The sequence below is a fragment of the Sturnira hondurensis genome, unplaced genomic scaffold (assembly GCF_014824575.4).
Source record: "Sturnira hondurensis isolate 20B ecotype Veracruz unplaced genomic scaffold, ASM1482457v3 Scaffold0015509, whole genome shotgun sequence".
Taxonomy (NCBI): Eukaryota; Metazoa; Chordata; class Mammalia; order Chiroptera; family Phyllostomidae; genus Sturnira; species Sturnira hondurensis.
In genome coordinates, this window is record NW_028088140.1 from 13,231,552 (window position 1) to 13,251,437 (window position 19,886).

The window sequence follows — 19,886 nt, forward strand, 5'->3', positions numbered from 1 at the left end:
TGAAGCTTCTTCCTCTCCACTAATTCTTCACACTGCCTTCAGAATTGCTGCTCCAGAGGTTCCCAAAAGGCTTCAGAACAAAACCTCACCCTGGCACGACTGACATACCTTCCTAGCCACACCTTACACCACTCCCTGTCCCACACCTGCACTCCACCCACAGCAAACTCCTTTACCTCTCCCTGCCTTACAAATACTATGTATTTCCTGGTTGGAAGGCCCTTCCTTTGCCTCCCCCACCTGACCAACTACGGCTCACCCTTCGAGGGTCTTTTTATATCCTTCTCTCTGAGGCCTTCGCCCTCCTCTGTGTTCCTGTGTATCTTGATTATTTGAATGAACAATAGCTTGGAGAAACCCAGAACTTTATGTTCCTTCATTTTTGCTATGAGCACTGACTAACTGCTTTGTACTAATTAAAGATGAAAAAAATGTGGAGGTACGGGATGCAGAGGGCAGGAAGGCAGGGGTGGTCAGCTGTACCTCAAGGAAAGCCCAAGAGCCCATCATAGGATGTGAGCCTCACTCACTGGCCCTCCACTGTGTCGCCCTGCTCTCGACCAGATTCACACTCGCACAGGCAGCACAGCTGGCTGCTGATTCACCTCATGAGTCAATGAGGCCTTGCCTGGGAGAAGCACAGAGGTTAGACCACATGACCCCAACACAGCAAGACAATGAGGTCACCACTTCCTATATACCAGACTCCTGAGTTTCTACATATTCAAGCTACTCTTGATTCCCTGTTCACACCTGTCCTTTGAGGGAGCTCCGCCTTGGAATCAGGAGTTCCAGATTCCATGAAGATAAGCAGTAGCTTTGGATTTTGAGAAAAGGGCCAAAGGCCCACTTGGTGAAATCCTAGTGGGTAAAATTCCCCACATGAATAGGTGATTTGTAAATGAACAGAGATGCCACTTGTATCGCACCAAGGCAACCACCGTGCATAATGACAGTGTTTCTGGGCCCTGAGAAAAGGAATGTCTGATGCACACAAAATCTTGTATACAAGCGTTCACTGTGGCATTATTCGTAGTAACCAAACGGCAGAAACAACCAAAATATCCATCTATTGAGGAATGAGTGAATAAAATGTGGTACATCCACATCATAAATATCACTCAGCAATAAAAGAAATGGAAATACTGATATATGCTACAGCATGCATGAGCCTTGAAAACATGATGCTCAGTGAGCCCTACTGGGGTAGCTCAGTTGGTTAGAACTTTGTCCTGATACATCAAGGTCGAGGGTTCGATCCCCAGTCAGGACATGTAGTGGAATCAACCAATGAATGCATACATAAGTGGAACAACAAATGGATATTTCTCTCTCTCAACTCAATAAATGAAAATCAAACACACACACACATGATGCTCAGTGAAAGAAGCCAGGTGCAAATGGACACATATTGTATAGTTCCATTTATATGAAATGGCCAGTCTAAAGAGACAGAAAGTAGACTAATATTTTTAAATGGGTGAACTATATGGTATATAGTTATACCTCAATAAAACTAGAGCCAAGACAAAAGGAAAGCCTGAGAAGGAATCTACTGCATTAGAGATGCTGCCTCAGCTTTGGCCAGTATGGCTCAGTTAGTTTAAGCATTGTCTTGTAAACCAAAAGATCATAGGTTCAATTCATGGTCAGGGCACATGCCTGGGTTGTAGGTTTGGTTCCAGTCAGGGAATGTGCAAGAGGCAACCAATTGATGTTTCTTTCTCATATCAATGTCTCTCTCCCTTCTCTTCTCTGTAAAATCAATAAGCATGTCCTCAGGTGAGGATAAAAAAAGAGAGAGAGAGAAAGAGACTCTGTCTCACTGAAGCCTGCCATGAAAATTCTGACTTGAATTGATCTGATTTGTGTTCACCAAAAATCAGTTGCCTCTTGCATACCCCTGACCAGGGGATCTGGCCCACAACCCAGACATGTGCCTAACCAGAAATCAACTGGCCACCTTTTGGTTTGTCAGAATGATGCCCAACCCACTGAGTCATGCCAGTCAGGGCCAGAGGCAGCATCTTGAATAACAGGCAGTATTTTGGTCAAAGGACCTGTATATTGACCGGTAAATGAATAATTTGGCACTGAGGTTTAATTACTGAGGCTTGCTAATTGGTGTCTTATAGTTTGGGTTGACATGAATAAGTTTCTGACTGCAGTTACCACATGAAGACCAGCCCCCACAGCCCTGGCCATCCACTCTGACGGGCCTCTCTCTGACACCCCAAGGAGAATTTCCAAGACTGTTTTGCTTTTGAGGGTCACTTCTGCCCTTAGAGACTCTGAGCAGCCAGCCAAAGCCTGGGGCAGGGAGACAGTCAAAGAAGAGACCATTATCTCTTATGTTCTTATGTTCTTCCTTGCTCACCCACAGAGCAGTGCTATGCCATCTTGAGTGAGTGAGTTAAGCCCTCTCATTACCTGACAGCTAGCAGATGTTCAATACATGACAAATCAACCTGAGCTCTCCCCACCAAAGCTATATGGCAAAAGAAAGGAGACAGATAAGGAAGTGTGAACAGACAGGTCCCCTTGACGGGCTGGCTGTAAGGGAGCACTGTGTGGCTGTGTGACTGTGTATGTTAGCTGTTTCACCTTTCAGGGCCTTATTTCCTTTGTGAAATAAGAAAATCCAAAATAGGATTGGATTAGTGACTCCCTGAAGATCCCTGGAGATAGATGGTAATGGGAATTCTTACAAAGTCAGTGAAAATCAGGCATTTACCACCAAAAGGCTATACACACTTACTAAAAGATCAATTATTTCTTTAACACGTTAATCCTATATTAATCACTATTTACTATTTATATACTATTGCCATTTCATATATATCTCCATTCTTGATGGGCCAAAAAAAATAAGGGGAAAGTTAATGATTAATAAATGCAGAATGTTATATAGTAATAATCTTTCAAAATAACTGTTTCATCAAGAAAAATAATCCAAAAAAGAAAAATGATTCAATCACCATAAACAAACTGCAAAAATATTTATAGGATGTGACAAATAGTTTATGTAACTAATTTATAAACATTTTATGTAATTTATTAACTTACATTGCTAATTTATGGACAGAAAACCACCCAATGAAAAATGGGCAAGGAACACAAATATGCAGCCTGAAGAGAAGAAACACAACAGTCACTAAATGCATGGAATGATGAGTCAGAAACAAAAGACCTGAACTGCGCTCCATAGGAGAGAAGGCCGCATCGCTGGGCCAATGGTCTTTGAGGCACCTTTCTCCAAAATGCTCTCTCCAGGTGAGGTGGGGCACAATTATCTGATGATGTCACCTAGTATAGGTGCACCAGTGTTGTGGCGCATCGTTTCTCAGGGCTTGAAACAGAGGCAGTTGCATGGGGTGAATAAACTAACCCCAATGTCACATTTAGCATGGTGCTGCCTCCTTCACCCCCACCACACAGCAAATGGGTAGCTTGGAAATCAAATCGCCCAGGCTGAAGAGATACATTCATGATGGGTATGGATGAAGATGAGGGACTGGCCAGGACCACCCAGACCAGAAAAGTGATCCATGTCCACAGGCCTTGGAAGCAAGGGATGCTGGGGTTGTGGACAAGTTGTAAAATATGAAACCCAAATTTAAAATGTTCACTCCAAGCACTGTGGTACTCTGGAGTCCCACCATAAGCATTTCCTCAAGGTCATCTTGAGTGAATTAATTAACTTCCTTGAGCTTCAGTTTCTTGGCCAAAAAAAAAAAAAAAAAAAGAATCTGTCGAATCCTACATAAATAAAGGGTATCATGATGATTATGACAAGTTTTATTCTTACATTTCACTGCTTCCTATAAAAATTTTCTAAAACAAGGTTTCCTAGTGTATGTTTCTTGAAATACTGGTCTCACAGGCTTTTAATAAATGTTTCATGGAAAAAAGCAATTCAAGAAGCACATGAGTTTGGTACACACTGAGCTAAACCAAATTACACAGATTACTGCAGAACTTCTCAGAAATTTTCATGTGCTAATGTGTATTTCCAAGAAGTGGATGCAGTATATAGCTTTTAAACTTTATTTGACAATGGACTCCTTTCTTCCTGGAATATCTTATGGGACTTAATGATTCAAGAAAGACACTTTGGAAAGCATATCTTTTAGACAGGCATGGACATGAAAGTCATGGCTTCCCCAAGCCTTGTTTTTCTTGCCTATAAATTAACGATAGTGATACTATTTTACAGGGTCATAAATTGATATGAGATGATACACAAAGCCAGACACATAGTAGGCCCACAGAAAATGTCAGTTCTCCTCTAAAGGAAGAAAATCGAATGAGCCAGGAACTCTTCTTTTCTTTTTCAAGCTAGGAAAAATATTTAACAATAAGCACTGGAAAAAAATTTTGGCCCTGGCTGGTATGGCTCAGTGGATTGAGCACGGGCCTGTGAACTGAAAGGTCACTGGTCCAGCTCTCAGTCAGGGCACACGCCTGCGTAGCAGGCTAGGTTCCCAGCTGGGGGTGTGCTAGAGACAACCAATGGATGTATCTCTTGCACACCAATGTTTCTCTCTCTCTCTCCCTTCCCCTCTCTCTGAAAGTAAATAAAACCTTACAAAATTTTGGTGGTTTCTGTAATTATTTGTAAAAACTATTTTTTAACCCTCTCAAAGAACAGAGACAGCAGAGTCCCTTACCTCTGAGAGCCAGGGGACAGCCTTATTCCACTTCAGATAGCTGCTGTTACTGCTCCCATCGTGCTCAAAGTCCTGGTCCTGGCAGAAGAGTAAAGAATGAACTTGGTGGGAATATTAGGATAAGAACAGGGTTTGGGGCCCCCTGGAAGTGCCTCTGGGGAAGGAGAGGTCAGGTGATACGGCTCCGGCCCAGGAAGCTTTTCCATGTAGCGGACACTCCATTTACCACCCATACTATAACCCTCAGGAATATGCACCTCCTTGAGTTTCAGCAGTATATACTCCTGGGGTTCTTTTACTTTCTGAGTTTTTTCAGTCTCCTCATATGGAAAACAACTTTTTTCTAATTAGAGCAGGCTCTTCCAAGGGCAAGGACCTTGCCTTCCCTTTCTCTAAATCCCCTCAAGACTCTGCCCATATTTGTTACTCATTTATCCTAACAAGTGGGAGCCCTTTGGGGACATCCCAACTGTTCCCTACTGTGCAAGCCCACAAGTTCAGTTTGGCCTGGTTCAGTCTTGGGGGTCCATATCTGTTGTGGGCTCAACTTCAGGGCTCCAGGCTAAATTGGATCCCAATTTCCCTAAACTCCACCCGCCCACCCCTGCTGCTCCTATCTCACTAGAGACCATTGGTCCAAAAGACACTAGGAAAAATTCTCCACTAGAAATCTGTCCCCCAGCTGTTTGTGGGATGTGATGGAGAGGGATTTGTCTATCCTATCCCCTCTGATTCTTAGAAGAAAGCATCTGGGATCGTAACCAAAGTACCAGCCCAGTATTAACACTGGCAAGAGGCAGGACATTCTGGTCCCATCTCAGTCCCTCAGTTGCTGCTGGGGGTGAAGGCCACATACCTGGAGGGCCATACATGGGCATCTTGCATTGTATGATGAAGGCTTTGAAGAACACAGGATGTACATCTCTACCGACCCAGCTAGGAAGTCCTCTAATGCCAGGCTGCCATCCCAGGGACACTTTCTCCTCTGCCTCTCTTACCACAGAAAAGCAGGTTTCCCTCAAGGCTGTAAGGGCAGAGGCGGCCAAGGTCCCAGGTTAATGCACTAGCAGGGAAAGTGGGCTGGCCCTGCCACATACCTGGGAGCCTAGCCTGTGGGGATGGTAGAACTGGAGATGTGGATCCACAGCTGGAATGTTCCTGCTGGCCAGAGCCTTGGCCAGTTCTCTCCAGCTGCCATACCCTATGGAAGGCAAAGGAGAGAGAGACAAGGTCAGCAACACCTGAAGACCTCATAAATCTGTAGTACTTGGGAGGAATAACAGAAGTAATCATCTTTCCTTCTGCTGATTCTCACCCCTTTCCAAATGGTGGACATGAAGTGACTGGTGGTGTTGGGAAATAGTTATAACCATGGTCAAGATCTACTGAGCAAAGAGGAAATGAGCTTATATCCAGTAGAATGCTGCCTTCCACTCATGAGAGAAGGAGCCAGGCCAGGTGAAAATGGAGCACTGTCCTCCCACTGGACTGACTCTCCCCACCGGGCTGATTCTTCCCCAGCTGCCGTTAGAGGCAGTTTCTCCCAGAGGCTGCTCTGGGAAAATGGTTGTGACAGGCAGCGAGACTAAGTTCTCCCCCGCACAAGTTCCCTTTCTAGCTCAGCCCCTCTCCTTTGAGCCCAGGGAAACAGTGTGCTGTCTAGTTGGGGAGCCCTCTGCCCTCTCCCACTGCACATTAATCTCTGGGTTGCTGGATGGAACCAGAGCTGAGAGAGGCAGGAAAGGGTGGGCCTAGAACTTGGTGTGTGCCAAACAAATCAGTGACATTTGAGGCCTAGATACTCCTGGGTTGACCTAGAGGTGTGTGATACTGGTGCCTGCACCCCGCCAGCTCTGGAACTGGTTGGCCTGCATACATCTCGAAAGGCTAAAAGCCAAACTATGATGAAAGTGAGGGGGTACAGGAAACTGCTGGGGTGCACGAATGTACTCACAACCAAGCAAAGAGGCAAGGAGCTGAGCTCAGACTGGGGGCGGGCGGGGGGCGGGGAATCAAAATTCAGTGGTCACTCTTTCTTCACTGGGGTGTCAGAGCCTACTGACTACGTGACAGGGGACGGTGTAGGCATGGCTGTTGGACTTTGAACACGTGGGGCCAAACAACTGTTAGCCATGACCAGACCCACACACACTAGCCAGGGCTAGAAGGGGCTTTCAAGATCACGTAGTCATTTCAGATGAGAGAAATGGGACCCTGGCTGGTCAAATGCCTTATCTAGGCCCACTCAGCACACAGTGACAAAGGTAAAACCAGAACCCAAGTGTTCAGATGAATTTTCAGTGAGCTGCTGCTGCTCTGCCTCCAACAGCTCCATCCAGATGCTCCCATGATACTACAGCGGGCACCGGGTACAGGAGTTAGACTAACATCTCCAATCCCTGGGAACCAATAGCTGTCTGAAAGCAGAAGTGTCACAGGAACCTTCTGCAGGTGTCAGGAGAGACAGACAGCTGACCAGACAGAGGAAAGAGCACAACTCACCAATATGGGCACACAGAGGGTAGACAGCAATTTTTGCGTGAATGTTTATGTAACTGACTCTAAGAGGGGACTGATTCAGGGGCGTGGGGATCCTTTTCTTACGCAGTTTTGTGCAGTCCTTTAGTGTGTACTAAGCACCTTCATAGGCCTGATCTCACTCAAGACTTATAAGAATTTACAAGATAGGTCAGGTCTGATTACTCCCATCCTACAGCTGGCAAAAGAGAAGCTCAGAGTTTAAAGTCACAGAGTTTATAAACTGTGACTTTTAGTTGTTTCAAAACCAGGATCAGAAAAGAGAGTCTCTCTGGCTCACAAGCCAGTGTTTTCTCATTCTGCCTACACCTCAGCTCCTGTTATGTTTATAGGGACTTCCTCAGGCAGTCAGGAACAACAGTCAGGTTAGTTCATGAAGGTGGGTATTCTGGGGAAGCAGCACTCAGGGCCACTGAAGTGAGGTGAGGGTATGGGAGTGAGGCAGAAAGAGAACAAATGCTCCCAGACCTACATCTGCATTTCTGGATGAGCTCAGGGGAAAGCCGTTTGTTTACCTGCTGATCCCAACTCAGCCAAATCTAATGTACGAGCCCCATCCCTTCCCAAGCCCAAGCAGCTGCTTGCTAGTGTTTGGGGACTCAAGTGACTGGGGGAAAAATAAGTCACACTGCGGGAAGGGGAGGGCAGGCCCTGTTTGCTTTTGCCTCTGAATGACTAGGCCATCTCTTCCCTGACTTTGCATTTATGAATAAAAACAATCTACTTCAGACAAAGTTGTGAGGAAATAATAATAAAAATACTATTTGTCTTACCAATGCAAGTCACAGTACATCTCAGATGCACATTCTTTCTCATAACTAGCTTTTAATTCCAATCAAATTCTTTTGACTCTGAAAGCCATACCCAAAAGTGAAACAACTTACTCCAAGGCCAGTGAACTACCACTGCGGGCCTTCAGCGTGTCTTTTCCTGGCATTTGCTGGGGATTGACAAAGACTGCCTCCTTGATCAAACCATAGACAGCCTCCTCTAAGCCCTCTTATAGACCAGGCCTCATCCTTGGGCCCTGCCCCTGGCCTGCCTAGCCCAGTGTTTAGAAGGAATCCTATTGAATCTTGTTAGCAAGACTCCCCATACTCTCATTGTCTCCTCTTAGGAATTTTTCATGCATTGAGCCATTTACTCCGCTTCTTGACTGTTAACCCCCTAGTCATCTTTGCCATATCCAGAGTTGAGCACAGTTCTATATTGAAGTCTCTCTCCTGTACTGTGATAGTACTAAACAAAATCTGTCATTATCACCTTTAGTTACCATCCAGCTCTATTTCTCTTTAAATGAAGGTAGAAGGTGGCCCTCTCAGTGAACAAGGACAAACCCACCGTGGGGGAATGGGGATCAGTGACTTTAAACCTGACCATGTCCTGCCCCCGTTACCCTCCTGCCACACCCCTAATGCTCGAGGCAGCTCAAGGTCACTGGATGGCTTTGAAATATTTGGAAAGTCAACAACCCAGCCTTTGGTAACTAACTGACAGAGTATGAAATTCCATGTGAGAACTTCTCAATATAGTATAAAGACAAGCAAGACTTTGGAGTCAGAAAGGTCAAATTGTACACCTACCACTTAGAACCTGGCTTCTTCATCTGGACGGTGGGGATAAAAACACCTGCCTGTAGGACCACTGTGGTGACTAAATTATGCGTGTCAGACCAAGTGTGGTGTTTGTCGCACACAGTAAGCATTCAGTAAGTACTCAGTAAGCATTCCCTTCCTCTAACAACTTTCGACTTTGGGGTATTGGACTTGGAAGTTGAAAGCTGTGAGTTCCAACCTGTTTACAACTCTCTGAACTGTAAGTGGCCAGTAGCTCTCTCACTCTCTTCTCTCTATGCTCACTGGCCAGAGAATTGAGCGGACTGTGGCCCAGCAGTGACCCAGCAGTAGAGCAAGGTCATACTTCCTGTGTTTCATGGGCTCTGCTTTCTGACCTCCATCCCACATCCATCTCCCCACACACTTCACAGACACACACACACAGACACAGACACACACACACACACACACACACACACACACACTTAATACTCACCAAGTGCATACTGAGTGTGAAGCACGGGGCTGGGCATTTGGTATTTCCTTTCCCCCTGCCTTTTCCTCTGTATCAACCCAACCATTGGATACCCAGGCATTGCTCAGCCCCCTGGGGGACGATGGAGCTAAAGAATGTGCTGATTTAATTATTAACGCTTGTCACTTGCCTTCTAGTAAGTGAACTCCTCCTGCTCTTGGCCACACCTCTCCTCCCAGAGTGCCAGCTGCCAGGGCCTGTTTCTCCTGCAACAGGTGTCACATTTGTGTCAGGAGACAGACACCCTGATCTCAGGTGACAGATGAAGCACCACCATGGGCCTCACATTCTGCCCTAACAAAGCTGGGCTATCAAATTCACCATCAGCCGGAACTTTGCCAACATCCTGCCTCTGTGGAGTGTGGACTCTTGAAAGGCCTGAAGATGAACATCTTATGTCTTTGGTGAAAATACTACATACAGTATATCTCTTGATGCTTTTTTCAAAGACTCTCATGTACATTATTTCACTGCATCTTCACAACCTCCCTGTGAACTGCTGTCATCTCCATTTAAGATGAAGAGACAGAGATCATCAGCTCAAGGTCACAGAGTGAATGAGACAACCCATGTAAAGGACTTAGTGCCTGAGACATCAAAAGCACTTAACACACTGCCATTTATCATTTTATTATTAGTCACAGTATTGCAGGTCCAAAACTTATAATTAATTAATAAATGTAAATTAATTTACATTTATTTCTCCTGACCTCTGGTTTGATTCTCTAGTTGACATATCATGTGGTCAACAGGGACATTCACACTGAGAATAAAGGAAGCCCTTCACTGTTCAGGAAGAGGGATTTGGAAGTACAGCTGACAGGACTGTCTGATGCACTGGATATGCGAAAGGAATCAAGAATGATCCAAAGATTTCTGGCCCGAGCAGTTGGAAGTTTGGAGTTGCCATTCACTAAGACGGGGAACTTAGGATGGGGAGTCAAGAACAATGCCTGAAAGAGGAGTGGAAGCATTAGGGGTGTGGCAGGTGGGTAACATCCAGGAGACAGAGGCAATGGGAATAGTATTTCTGAAGCTCTCTCTCCAGCCTTTGGGCAGAGCTCCTGAGCCAAAACACATGAGCCTGCTGGGGCCATAAGAACATGGGGTTGAAGGAGAAAGGAGTCCAATAGAGCAGGCCCCATAGGCTCTGCCGGGTGTAAAGGACCCAAAGATTCAGGGTGAATGTAGACAATATGCTAAGAAGCCCAGCGTTGGAACAGAAGAAAGATGAAGAAATCTAGAGGAGCTGAACAGAGACAGAGCGAGCCCTTGCCCCTCTGGAGCTGGAGTCCCCAACCTCTGGGCTGCTGACCCGTACCAGTCCAGGTCCATTAGGAACTGGGCCACTCAGCAGGAGGTGAGCTTGAATGTAATGCACTTGAACCATGCTGAAACCATCCGCTTGATCTCAGTCTGTGGGAAAATTGTCTTCTATAAAACCGGTGCCTGGTGTCAAAAAGGTTGGGCACCACTGCTCTACAGAACAGGACGTCGTCTGGGAATAGAAGGCCATGACACCCAGGCCACGGCTCGACAAATGCCAGGAACCAGCACTGAGTCCCAGGACAAAAAAAGCAGAGACTACGAGGGCCAGCCACACAGCCTCGGCAGAACAAAGCTGCTATGGCTAGAAACCAGCAGGTCCTGAACGCCACCAGAAACCTAAGGTGGCACTGACAGCCAGGGATTATGCCAGGGACCTGGGAGGGAGTCTCCGAGGCAATCCTAGCTCCAATGGCTGTATGGCTTAACCTTTCCTTTCCAGCCCATAACACCCCAGGGAACTTGATGCAAGAGAAATTATTGCTAATGTAACCTTAACAGTTAACATTTATGTGTCAGGCATGTGGACACTTACATTTATATGAAATGGAATATAGATTACTTTATTTAATACAATAATCCTTCAGGAAAATATGGTTTAGAGGTTAAAATCTTGCTGAAAGTCACAAAGGTGCTAAATGACACAGGCCAGTGTATGTGAACTCAGGACAAAAGCCTGTGACCTTAAATCCATTACTCTCTACTGAACATAATTGAGCATTTGCCCACCTTTACCATCACTCTCATTACAACCTGGGTCAGGTACTAATTTTAATCCCCTTCCTGACCCTTCCCAATTACCTCCCACTAACCTACCCACACCTGCCTCACGCACACCCCAGTTTGCTCCAATTTGGCCACTATGACTCTCCAAAGAGCCAAAGAAAAGCAAGAGGGAATATGGAGATCCAAATATCTCAAAACAGGTAGAAAATTGGTCAAGAAACATTTGAGCATAGGCCTGCTACCCTTTTCCTGGTTTCTGAGCCTCTTCCTTCCCAACCTTAGATAAACAACCCAACTGTGTGTCTGTGAGCAGAGGCTGGCCCAGAGGATTACATGTATTTTGGTCAGCTCCATCTCTCTCTCCCTCACAGCACAGGTGCTGAGGGGAGGGGCCTCAAGGAGCAGGAGAGGGGTGGAATTGTGAGGTCTCTCCAACTTCTCCTTGATGAGCAAACAGAGATGGGTAGGGCCTGACCAGCTTCTTCCCCCACTAACTCCCCCTCCCCCAGCTGCTGCTGCTGAAAACCAGGCTCAGGAACTAGAAGAAGAGCCAGCTGCTTCCCCTCTCCCTGCCAAGCCAGCACCTGAGCTGCTGTAATGGCTGTGGTTGCTGGCAGGTTGAGGCTTGTCAGCGAGATGCAAGGGACTGTACCTACTGCCCTGATGAATGCTGCCTAAAAGCGGCCCGAAAGAGGGCATCCAAGCTGGGCAAGGTATCTGCTCATGTTTTGGCCCTGCTGACAGTTTCCTGCCCACCCAAACACCAGACTCAAGTATGAAACATTAAGAAGATAGGGAGGAGTCAGAGGGCAAATGCCCTTTCTAGCCTGCTGTGGCCACTCTGGGAAACAGGCTGTCTGCATATAGCCACCTCTGTGACCTTACATGGCCCAAGCATGGTCCAAGCTGAGGGTTTGATCAGCAGAGGCCCTGAAGGTTTGGCCAGGCCCTGGGCCATCATCAGCATTACAAAAACCAAATAAAACAAAAATAAACCCCATAACATGTAAGGGCCCATTTACTAGTCAGTGACAGAACAGTGACAGCCACAAACACAGCTCTATCCAAGGGCAATTTTGACGGAAGACCCTTGAGGAAATGGGATGGTTTCAGGAAAATCTAGAGGTAACAGGGTCTAGGATTTCTTTTTTAAAAAAAGATTTTATTTATTTATCTTTAGAGGGGAAGGGAAGGAGAGAGGGAGAGAAATATCAATGTATGGTTGCCTCTCATGCGTCCGCCGCTGGGAACCGGCAACTGGCCTGCAACCCAGGCATGTGTCCTGACTGGGAATTGAACTGCAAACGTGTGGTTCGCAGGCCCGCGCTCAATCCACTGAGCTACACCAGCCAGGGCTTAGGATTTCTAAAAACAGGTCCAAGCCCATTCAAAAGGTGCTTTAATCCTCCGATTGACCTGGACAAGAACCACTCAGGTGTTCTTAGAGTCCCTCCAAACCCACTAGGCTTGTCATTTCCAGTCTTCTTTCTAAACTGGGACACAGACAAGCTTTGGAACATGGAGGAAGATGTGGGCTGATCCTTTCTTGTCCAGGAGTCTTTCAAAAAGTTTAGTGGCGGTCAAGAGTAAGCAATCAGCAGGTTGGGGAAGAGCTACTGAGTGAACTGACCACCAGCGTTTACTGGTGGTATGCTTAGTACTCTGCCAGCTGCTGGGGCAGTGGTACGAAGAGAGTATTTGGCCCATCCACTCCTTGGTGCAGTTAGGGCAGACATCACGGTAGATGAAAGAACCAACACACCCGTGGACTCGTATGTGTGTGGTGGCACTCACACCTGTGCCCCGCGCAGGGCTGACACAAGCCAGTTCTGTGTTATGCTACAGGCAGAAACACATTAGACAGCAGGGCTAACTGGGTGCTAATGATGTGATGTTGCTCGATGATTTTCTAGACTTGCAGGAACTTCAGGCAAAACTCTCGGCAAACATTTTCTGGGATGAGGTAGCTGGTCCTCAGGGTATCTAAGAGTTCAGAAGAAGCAACATAGACATAGCAAAACCTTGATTCCTCAAGATGGCAATGGAGTTTTCAAATGCCACCAGAACTCACTTGAAAATTTGATGTTGCCCATGGAAGCTCTGAGAGTGGTTGGGGCCACGGTGGGACAATGCTTTCTTCTACTGCTTTCCAGGGGGAAGGAGGGAGCAGTGGAGGCCCAAGACCCCAGGAATTCTTTCCCAACTAGTGGAGGTGGCTCCACCCCAACTTGAGGGAGAGGGCGGGTTTCCATAGTTCCATGTCTTGGAGGACATTCAGAGACAGAGGTGTTATAGAAAGAATAGGAACTAGAAGAAAAAAAAAAAACAACAAAGACTAGAAACAAGTCCAGAAGGGGAAAAAAACAAAGTTTGGTGCTTGTGGCTTTGAGAAAATGGAAAGGAGAGCATTACCTAACCAGCTACTGAGACAGGACAGAAGTGGGAAAAGTTTGATAATAATTATGTTAATTATGAAGACTGTGGGGTGACTACAGTAAAATGCCAAGACAGTCTTGGGCAGAGAACAGCACTTTACAAAGCCTTCCACCTACATCAACCACTTCACCCACCCACAGGTGGGTGCCCTGTGCACGTAACAAAATAACCGCAGCAACTAACACATGCGCATTTGCCCAGGCCAGTCAGCATGCTAAGCTCCTGACATGCATGGTCACATTTAATCTTCATTAACAATCCTTTCAGGTAGCTATTAATATTACTGCCATTTTACAGAGGAGCAAACTGAGGCCTCAGACAGTTAGGAGGGTGGGTATCTGCCCAAGACCTCAGTACCTCTAGATAATAGAGCCAAAAATTTTCAACCCCAGTTCACTTGATAAAATTTTAAAAATATTTTATTAATTTATTTTTAGAGAGAGGGGAAGGGAAGGAGAATGAATGGGAGAGAAACATCAATGTGTTTGCCTCTCGTGTGTCCCCTATTGGGAACCTGGCCTGCAAGCCCGGCATGTGCCCTGACTGGGAATGGAACCCGCGACCCTTTGCTTCACAGGCCCGTGCTCAATCAGCTGAGCTACACCAGCCAGGGCAACTTGATTAATTTTTAAAAAAATTTCTAGCCCTGACTGGTGTAGCTCAGTGGATTGAGCACGGGCCTGTGAACCACATGATCACAGTTCCATTCCCAGTCAGGGCACATGCCTAAGTTGCAGGCCAGTTCCCAGCAGGGGACTCATGAGAGGCAACCATACATTGATACTTCTCTCCTTCTCTTCTTCCCTTCCTCTCTGAAGATAAATAAATAAAATCTTTTAAAAAATTTCTTAACAAGTATCCTACACAGACCCATTTGTTTATTAAGGAAAACAACAACACAGAAATCAGGACGAGGGACCCTGAGGTGAAGGACATTTTCTAGGGCAACATGGGGCAAGGTTAGGGACCAGAAGCCACAGCCTCCTAGCCCTCTCACCCCATAATGTCTCCTCTTAGAACAACACACTCTTTTAAGCACCTTACTGAACTCCTTTTCTTTTCTATATCAGGCCTGAGAACAAAGTAAGATCCACTGTCTGTTCCGAAGGGCTGCCAGCTGCTTGATCCATGAGGTCCAATAAAAGTGGCTTGCCAAGGCCACGCTGAGGCTGTTGTGATCTGTTCTCAGGAAGGAGGGGCGATGAATGGGACAGGAAAGCTTGGAATGTGGGGACTCTCTGCTTTCTTCCTCCCCACAAACTATCATTTTAGTGGAACCTCAGGGGTTAGACTACACCAAGGGCATAAGCCTGAGGTATATGTTAGCCCCCATCCTTGAGTCAACCATCCCACCATGATCCATCCACCTAATGTTTCTACATCACACCCCTTTCATATTCTTGGTCTCATTCTTATTTTTATCCCAATTTCATGAGTTATTTCCACTTCGCTGATGGGAACAGAGACCCACAGTAAGTTAGTGGCTTTGTCTAATGTCCAAGGAAGTCAGTGTCCAGGCCAGGCTAGAGTCTAGGCCTTTGATTCCCAGCTCAAGGTTCAGTGCATCACAGCACAGTGCTCATCTGTGGCTACCCAAGTTAAAAAAACAGGATGGGGTGCCTGGAGAGGACTCAGCTGACCCCAAATTAGGAAGAAGTTGAAAATCAGCACTGTACTGTCAGGAACTAGATCTTGTGTGTTAAAATCCTCTTACTCTATAAATCAACTGCAATGAGCAGTTTCAACACACCCCAACTTCAGAGAGAGGTTAAATTACTTGGGCCTGATTTTATATGCTGATGGTAATAAATCACCACATGTGGGGTGAACAAATGAATAAATAAATGACAAGGAGGGTTCCATGAGGGGCCTGGCACATCTATTATCAGAACTGATTAGGTGTCTTCTTGCCAGAGACTGAATGAACCACAGATACCGGCCCTAATATTCTGAAAAGTTAGCCAGCTTAATGCTGTCTTAAGCACCCTATGGGCAATCACAATGGCACAGATATCAAAGTCACAACCCAAAGGTGCCTCTAAGGAAGCTTTAAGAGATGTGTGTGTGTGTGTATGTGTGTGTGTGAAAAATATAATGACCGTGCCCTGGCTGGTGTGGTGCAGTGGATTGAGCATGGGCCTGCAAACCAAAGGGTCACCAGTTTGATTCCCAGTCAGGGCACATGCCTGGGTTGTGAGCCAGGTCTCTGGTGGGGCGCGTGCTACAGACAACCACACATTGATGTTTCTCTCCTTCTCTTTCTCTCTCCTTTACCCTCTGTCTAAAAATAAGTAAATAAAATCTTTAAATATACAAATAATGAACACAAAATTTGTCATCTTTACTATTTTTAAGTGAACAGTTCAATGGCCTAAGTATATTCACAGCTGTGCAACCATCACCACCATCCCCCTCCAGAACAAACTGAAACTCTATACCCATGAAATACTGATTCCACCTTCTTCTCTCCCCAAGGCCTTGGCAATTACCATTCTACATTGTCTTTGTGCACTGGGCTCTGCTAGATACCTCATATATGTAAAAGCATATAATATCTGGCCCTTTGTGTCTGGCTTATTTCACAACATAATGTCCTCAAGTTTTAGCCAGGTGGTAGGATATGTCAGAATTTCCTTTCTTTTTAAGGCTGAATCATATTTCCAGTGTAGGGATAGACCACATTTTATTCACCCATTCACCCCTCAGTGGGTGCTTGGTTTGTTTCCACCTTTTGGCTCTTGTAAATAATGCTGCTGTCAACATGGGTGTGCACAAGCAACTGCCTGAGTCCCTGCTTTCTCTTCTTTTGGTAGGGAACTCTCCTTTAAACTGCTAAACTTTATCCATTCTTCCAGAGGTAAAAGCAGGAGCTGAACGTCAAGGGCGGCCAGGGCCAGGCTGCTATCCTCATAGTAGAAACATGGTGGCAAACATCATGTTTAACTGAGAATACAAGTCGGGGGATAGTGGGTGGAAGGAGGAGGAGTGTTGGGAGGGTTGGAGCAGGCTGGGGCAATCCCAGCATAGGTACAGAGAAAAAGCAGAACTTCTGAGTGGGTCCAGGGTAGGGCTTTACCTAGGGACAGTGATGTCCTAGTCAACCAGCCTGTGTGGAAATTAGTAGTTTCCACATATCCCAGCTTCTGAGAGCAGTTTAAGTTACCCGGGCCCTTAGAAACTGCAGCACGGTGCCAATACTGGTCCACAAACTGTTGGTTAGCAGTCCTCAGTGAGACAGGTACAGAAACATAGAGTAAGCATTTGGAACCTTTCAGTGCAATCTGACATTGCAGCTGCATCGACATGGACAGTGGAGTCATCTCACCAAATAGACCATCTCGGACCTTTTCAACTCCTCCGGTCAGTGGCATCTGTTACAAGCTGCGTAATGTGTAGAATGATCCCGAGTCAGTCAGTGACAGACTGGGAACTAAAAACCAAAACCAGCCCCGGCTGGTGTGGCTCAGTGGATTGAGTGCTGGCCTGTGAACTAAAGGTTTGCTAGTTCAATTCCCAGTCAGGGCACATGCCTGGGTTGCAGGGCAGGTCCCCAGTAGGGGGCCCATGAGGGGCAACCACAAACTGATGTTTCTCTCCTTCTCTTTCTTTCTCCCTTCCCCTCTCTCTAAAAATAAATAAAATGGGCTCTGGTTGGTGTAGCTCAGTGGATTGAGCGCAGGCCTGCGAACCAGACGATCTCTGTTCAATTCCCAGTTCGATTCCCAGTCTGGGCACATGCCTGGGTTGCAGGCCAGTTCCCAACAGGGGACACATGAGAGGCAACCATACATTGATATTTCTCTCCCTCTCTCCTTCCCTTCCTCTCTAAGGATAAATAAATAAAATAAAATAAAAAATAAAAAATAAAAATAAATAAAATGTTTTTTTAGTAAAGATTTTATTTATTTATCTTTAGAGGGGAAGGGAAGGAGAGAGGGAAAGAAATACCAATGTATGGTTGCCTCTTGTGTGTCCCCCGCTGGGAACTGGCCTGCAACCCAGGCATGTGCCCAGACTGGGAATCGAACTGGGAATCGAACTGCGATTGTGTGGTTTGCAGGCCCGTGCTCAATCCACTGAGCTACACCAGCCAGGGCTGTTTTAAAAAAAATAAAAAATAAAAACCAAACTAGAAAAAACAGGTCCTTCTACATAGTTTGCTGCGGTTAGCACCATGGGCCTGCCTTCCTTCCTTTCTTCTTTTCTTCCCCCCGCCCCCCTCTCTCTCTTTCTTCCTTCCTAACTTAGGAAAAAGGTAATTTTGAGAAAGAATACAAAGTAGCTCACAGAATCAAAGAGAGGACCTCATAACCAGGCCCTACCTACAAAGGCCAAGAACTAGGTCAGTGATTGGAATCTAAGCTAACCTTTGTGTGTCTCTGCTTAGAATTCAAATTCCCAGGAAAGACAGTCTGAGTGGGCTTAGATTGGGTCAGGTATCCCTTTGGTGGTGAGAGGGTAGGGATTGTTTCAGGGGAGACCCCAGCTCCCCTAGCAGAACAGGTGGAGGAAGGGGTGGTTTTACTCTGGGGATTATCTGAGGCTTCTACACAAGAATAGCTGGACTCTGAATAACTGCTATTCCTGAAACAAAAGTGGGATGCATCTTAGAGCTATTATATTTTTAAAGCAGGATCACATAAAATACAGATATAGCTGATTAGTAAAGACACAGCTACATGAAGGTAGTTTTATAGTACTTAAGAGACTTTACAGAATGTGTGGAGGATGGGAAAGCTGGTTATTTAGAATATACTCAGGAAAAGTGAGTTCCAGACCCATGAAGACAGACAATGTTCAAAACACATTTCTTGAAAAGATGAGGTGAAACAATCAGCTGTTAGAGCTTTGAAAGTAATACTCCATCCATTCACTTAACCTTGGTTAAGAAAACAACAGAAAATGCAAGAACTATTGTAGCCTAGAGCAGCTGAGAAACCCTTGTAGCAAGCCCAGCACTGTCCACAGTAGAGAACTGAAGGCTCGAACACTGGGGTCACTGTCTGAGGTCGTGAGCAAGTCAGAGGTAGACCCAGACTAGACCCCAGGTCTCCTCTCTTCTGGCTTAGGCTTCAGTTCAGACCCCATAAATAACCTGCCAATGTGTGAGGTTGTTACCAGGTTATCAGAATTATCAGGTTATTCTGCAGTACATAATGGTAATGCAGCATTCTGTCATTTGGAATCTCAGAAATGAAAACAGCCCCTCTTGTGGAAACAGGGCTGTGGTGTAGAGAGAGAGCCTGGAGAACAAGTTCCTCTGGGTATCTGACCATCTGGGTCCAGACCAGTTCTAACACTAGTCTGTCCTTGTGTAGAGGAAGGCTTTTGAGCTCTTCAGAGGCAGAGGCTGCGTCACACACACCTCTGCCCCGCCACCCCCACTTTAGCCACAGCTTTAAATATGGAAGATGTTAAAAAAATGACTATGTCACTAAAATACCTTTTTTAAACCAAATTTTGTACTCTAGGCATGTTTATTAAAAAATACTCAATCAACATACATGGAAATATCCACAAGCACATTAAACACTGTTTTGCTGTACACTCTACAAGGAAGGAAAAAAATACCCTTTCCTCTGAGATGGCTATAAATGAACAAGCCCTGGCCCGTGTGGCTCAGTTGGTTGGAGTGTACTCTGGTGAGAAATGTCAAGGGTTCATCTCCGGGTCAGGACATGTGCCTAGAGGCATGTGCCAGAGGCGGCTGATCGAGGTTTCTCTCTCACATCAATGTTCCTCTCTGCTTTTCTCTCCCTCCCTTCCCCTCTCTCTAAAATCAATAGGCATGTCCTCAGTGAGGATAAAGAAATAATAAAAATAAACAAAATAAAATAAAATAACAAATATAAGTATACTTGAGATTAGACAGAGATTTAGACTCAGTGGGAAAGAGGCTAAGTAGGACCACCAGCAGTCAGCTCAGTCAATATTATTTGTTTGTCTTCTACCTTCACAAGAAGGATTCTGCTCATTGGACTGCACTGTGACTATTAAAATACCTACTTCAGCTCAGTTACTACTGGTCACAATACCACAAGGTCATCTTTCCTTCACAAATGCAATGAAACACTGGCTCCTGGGACAGCTGATTAAACT

At 45.8% G+C, this 19,886-nt stretch overlaps 1 protein-coding gene across 1 annotated transcript in view; it reads right to left on the minus strand.

The window, feature by feature from the left end:
* B4GALNT3 (beta-1,4-N-acetyl-galactosaminyltransferase 3) overlaps nt 1-19,886 on the minus strand; it is a 100,764-nt gene that overhangs the window by 19,488 nt on the left and 61,390 nt on the right. The window contains exons 2-3 of the mRNA XM_037064816.1: nt 5,768-5,871; nt 4,671-4,748 (exon numbers count right to left, since the gene is read on the minus strand). Of these exons, the coding sequence (XP_036920711.1) occupies nt 4,671-4,748; nt 5,768-5,871 (182 nt within the window). The remainder of the gene's footprint in view (nt 1-4,670; nt 4,749-5,767; nt 5,872-19,886) is intronic.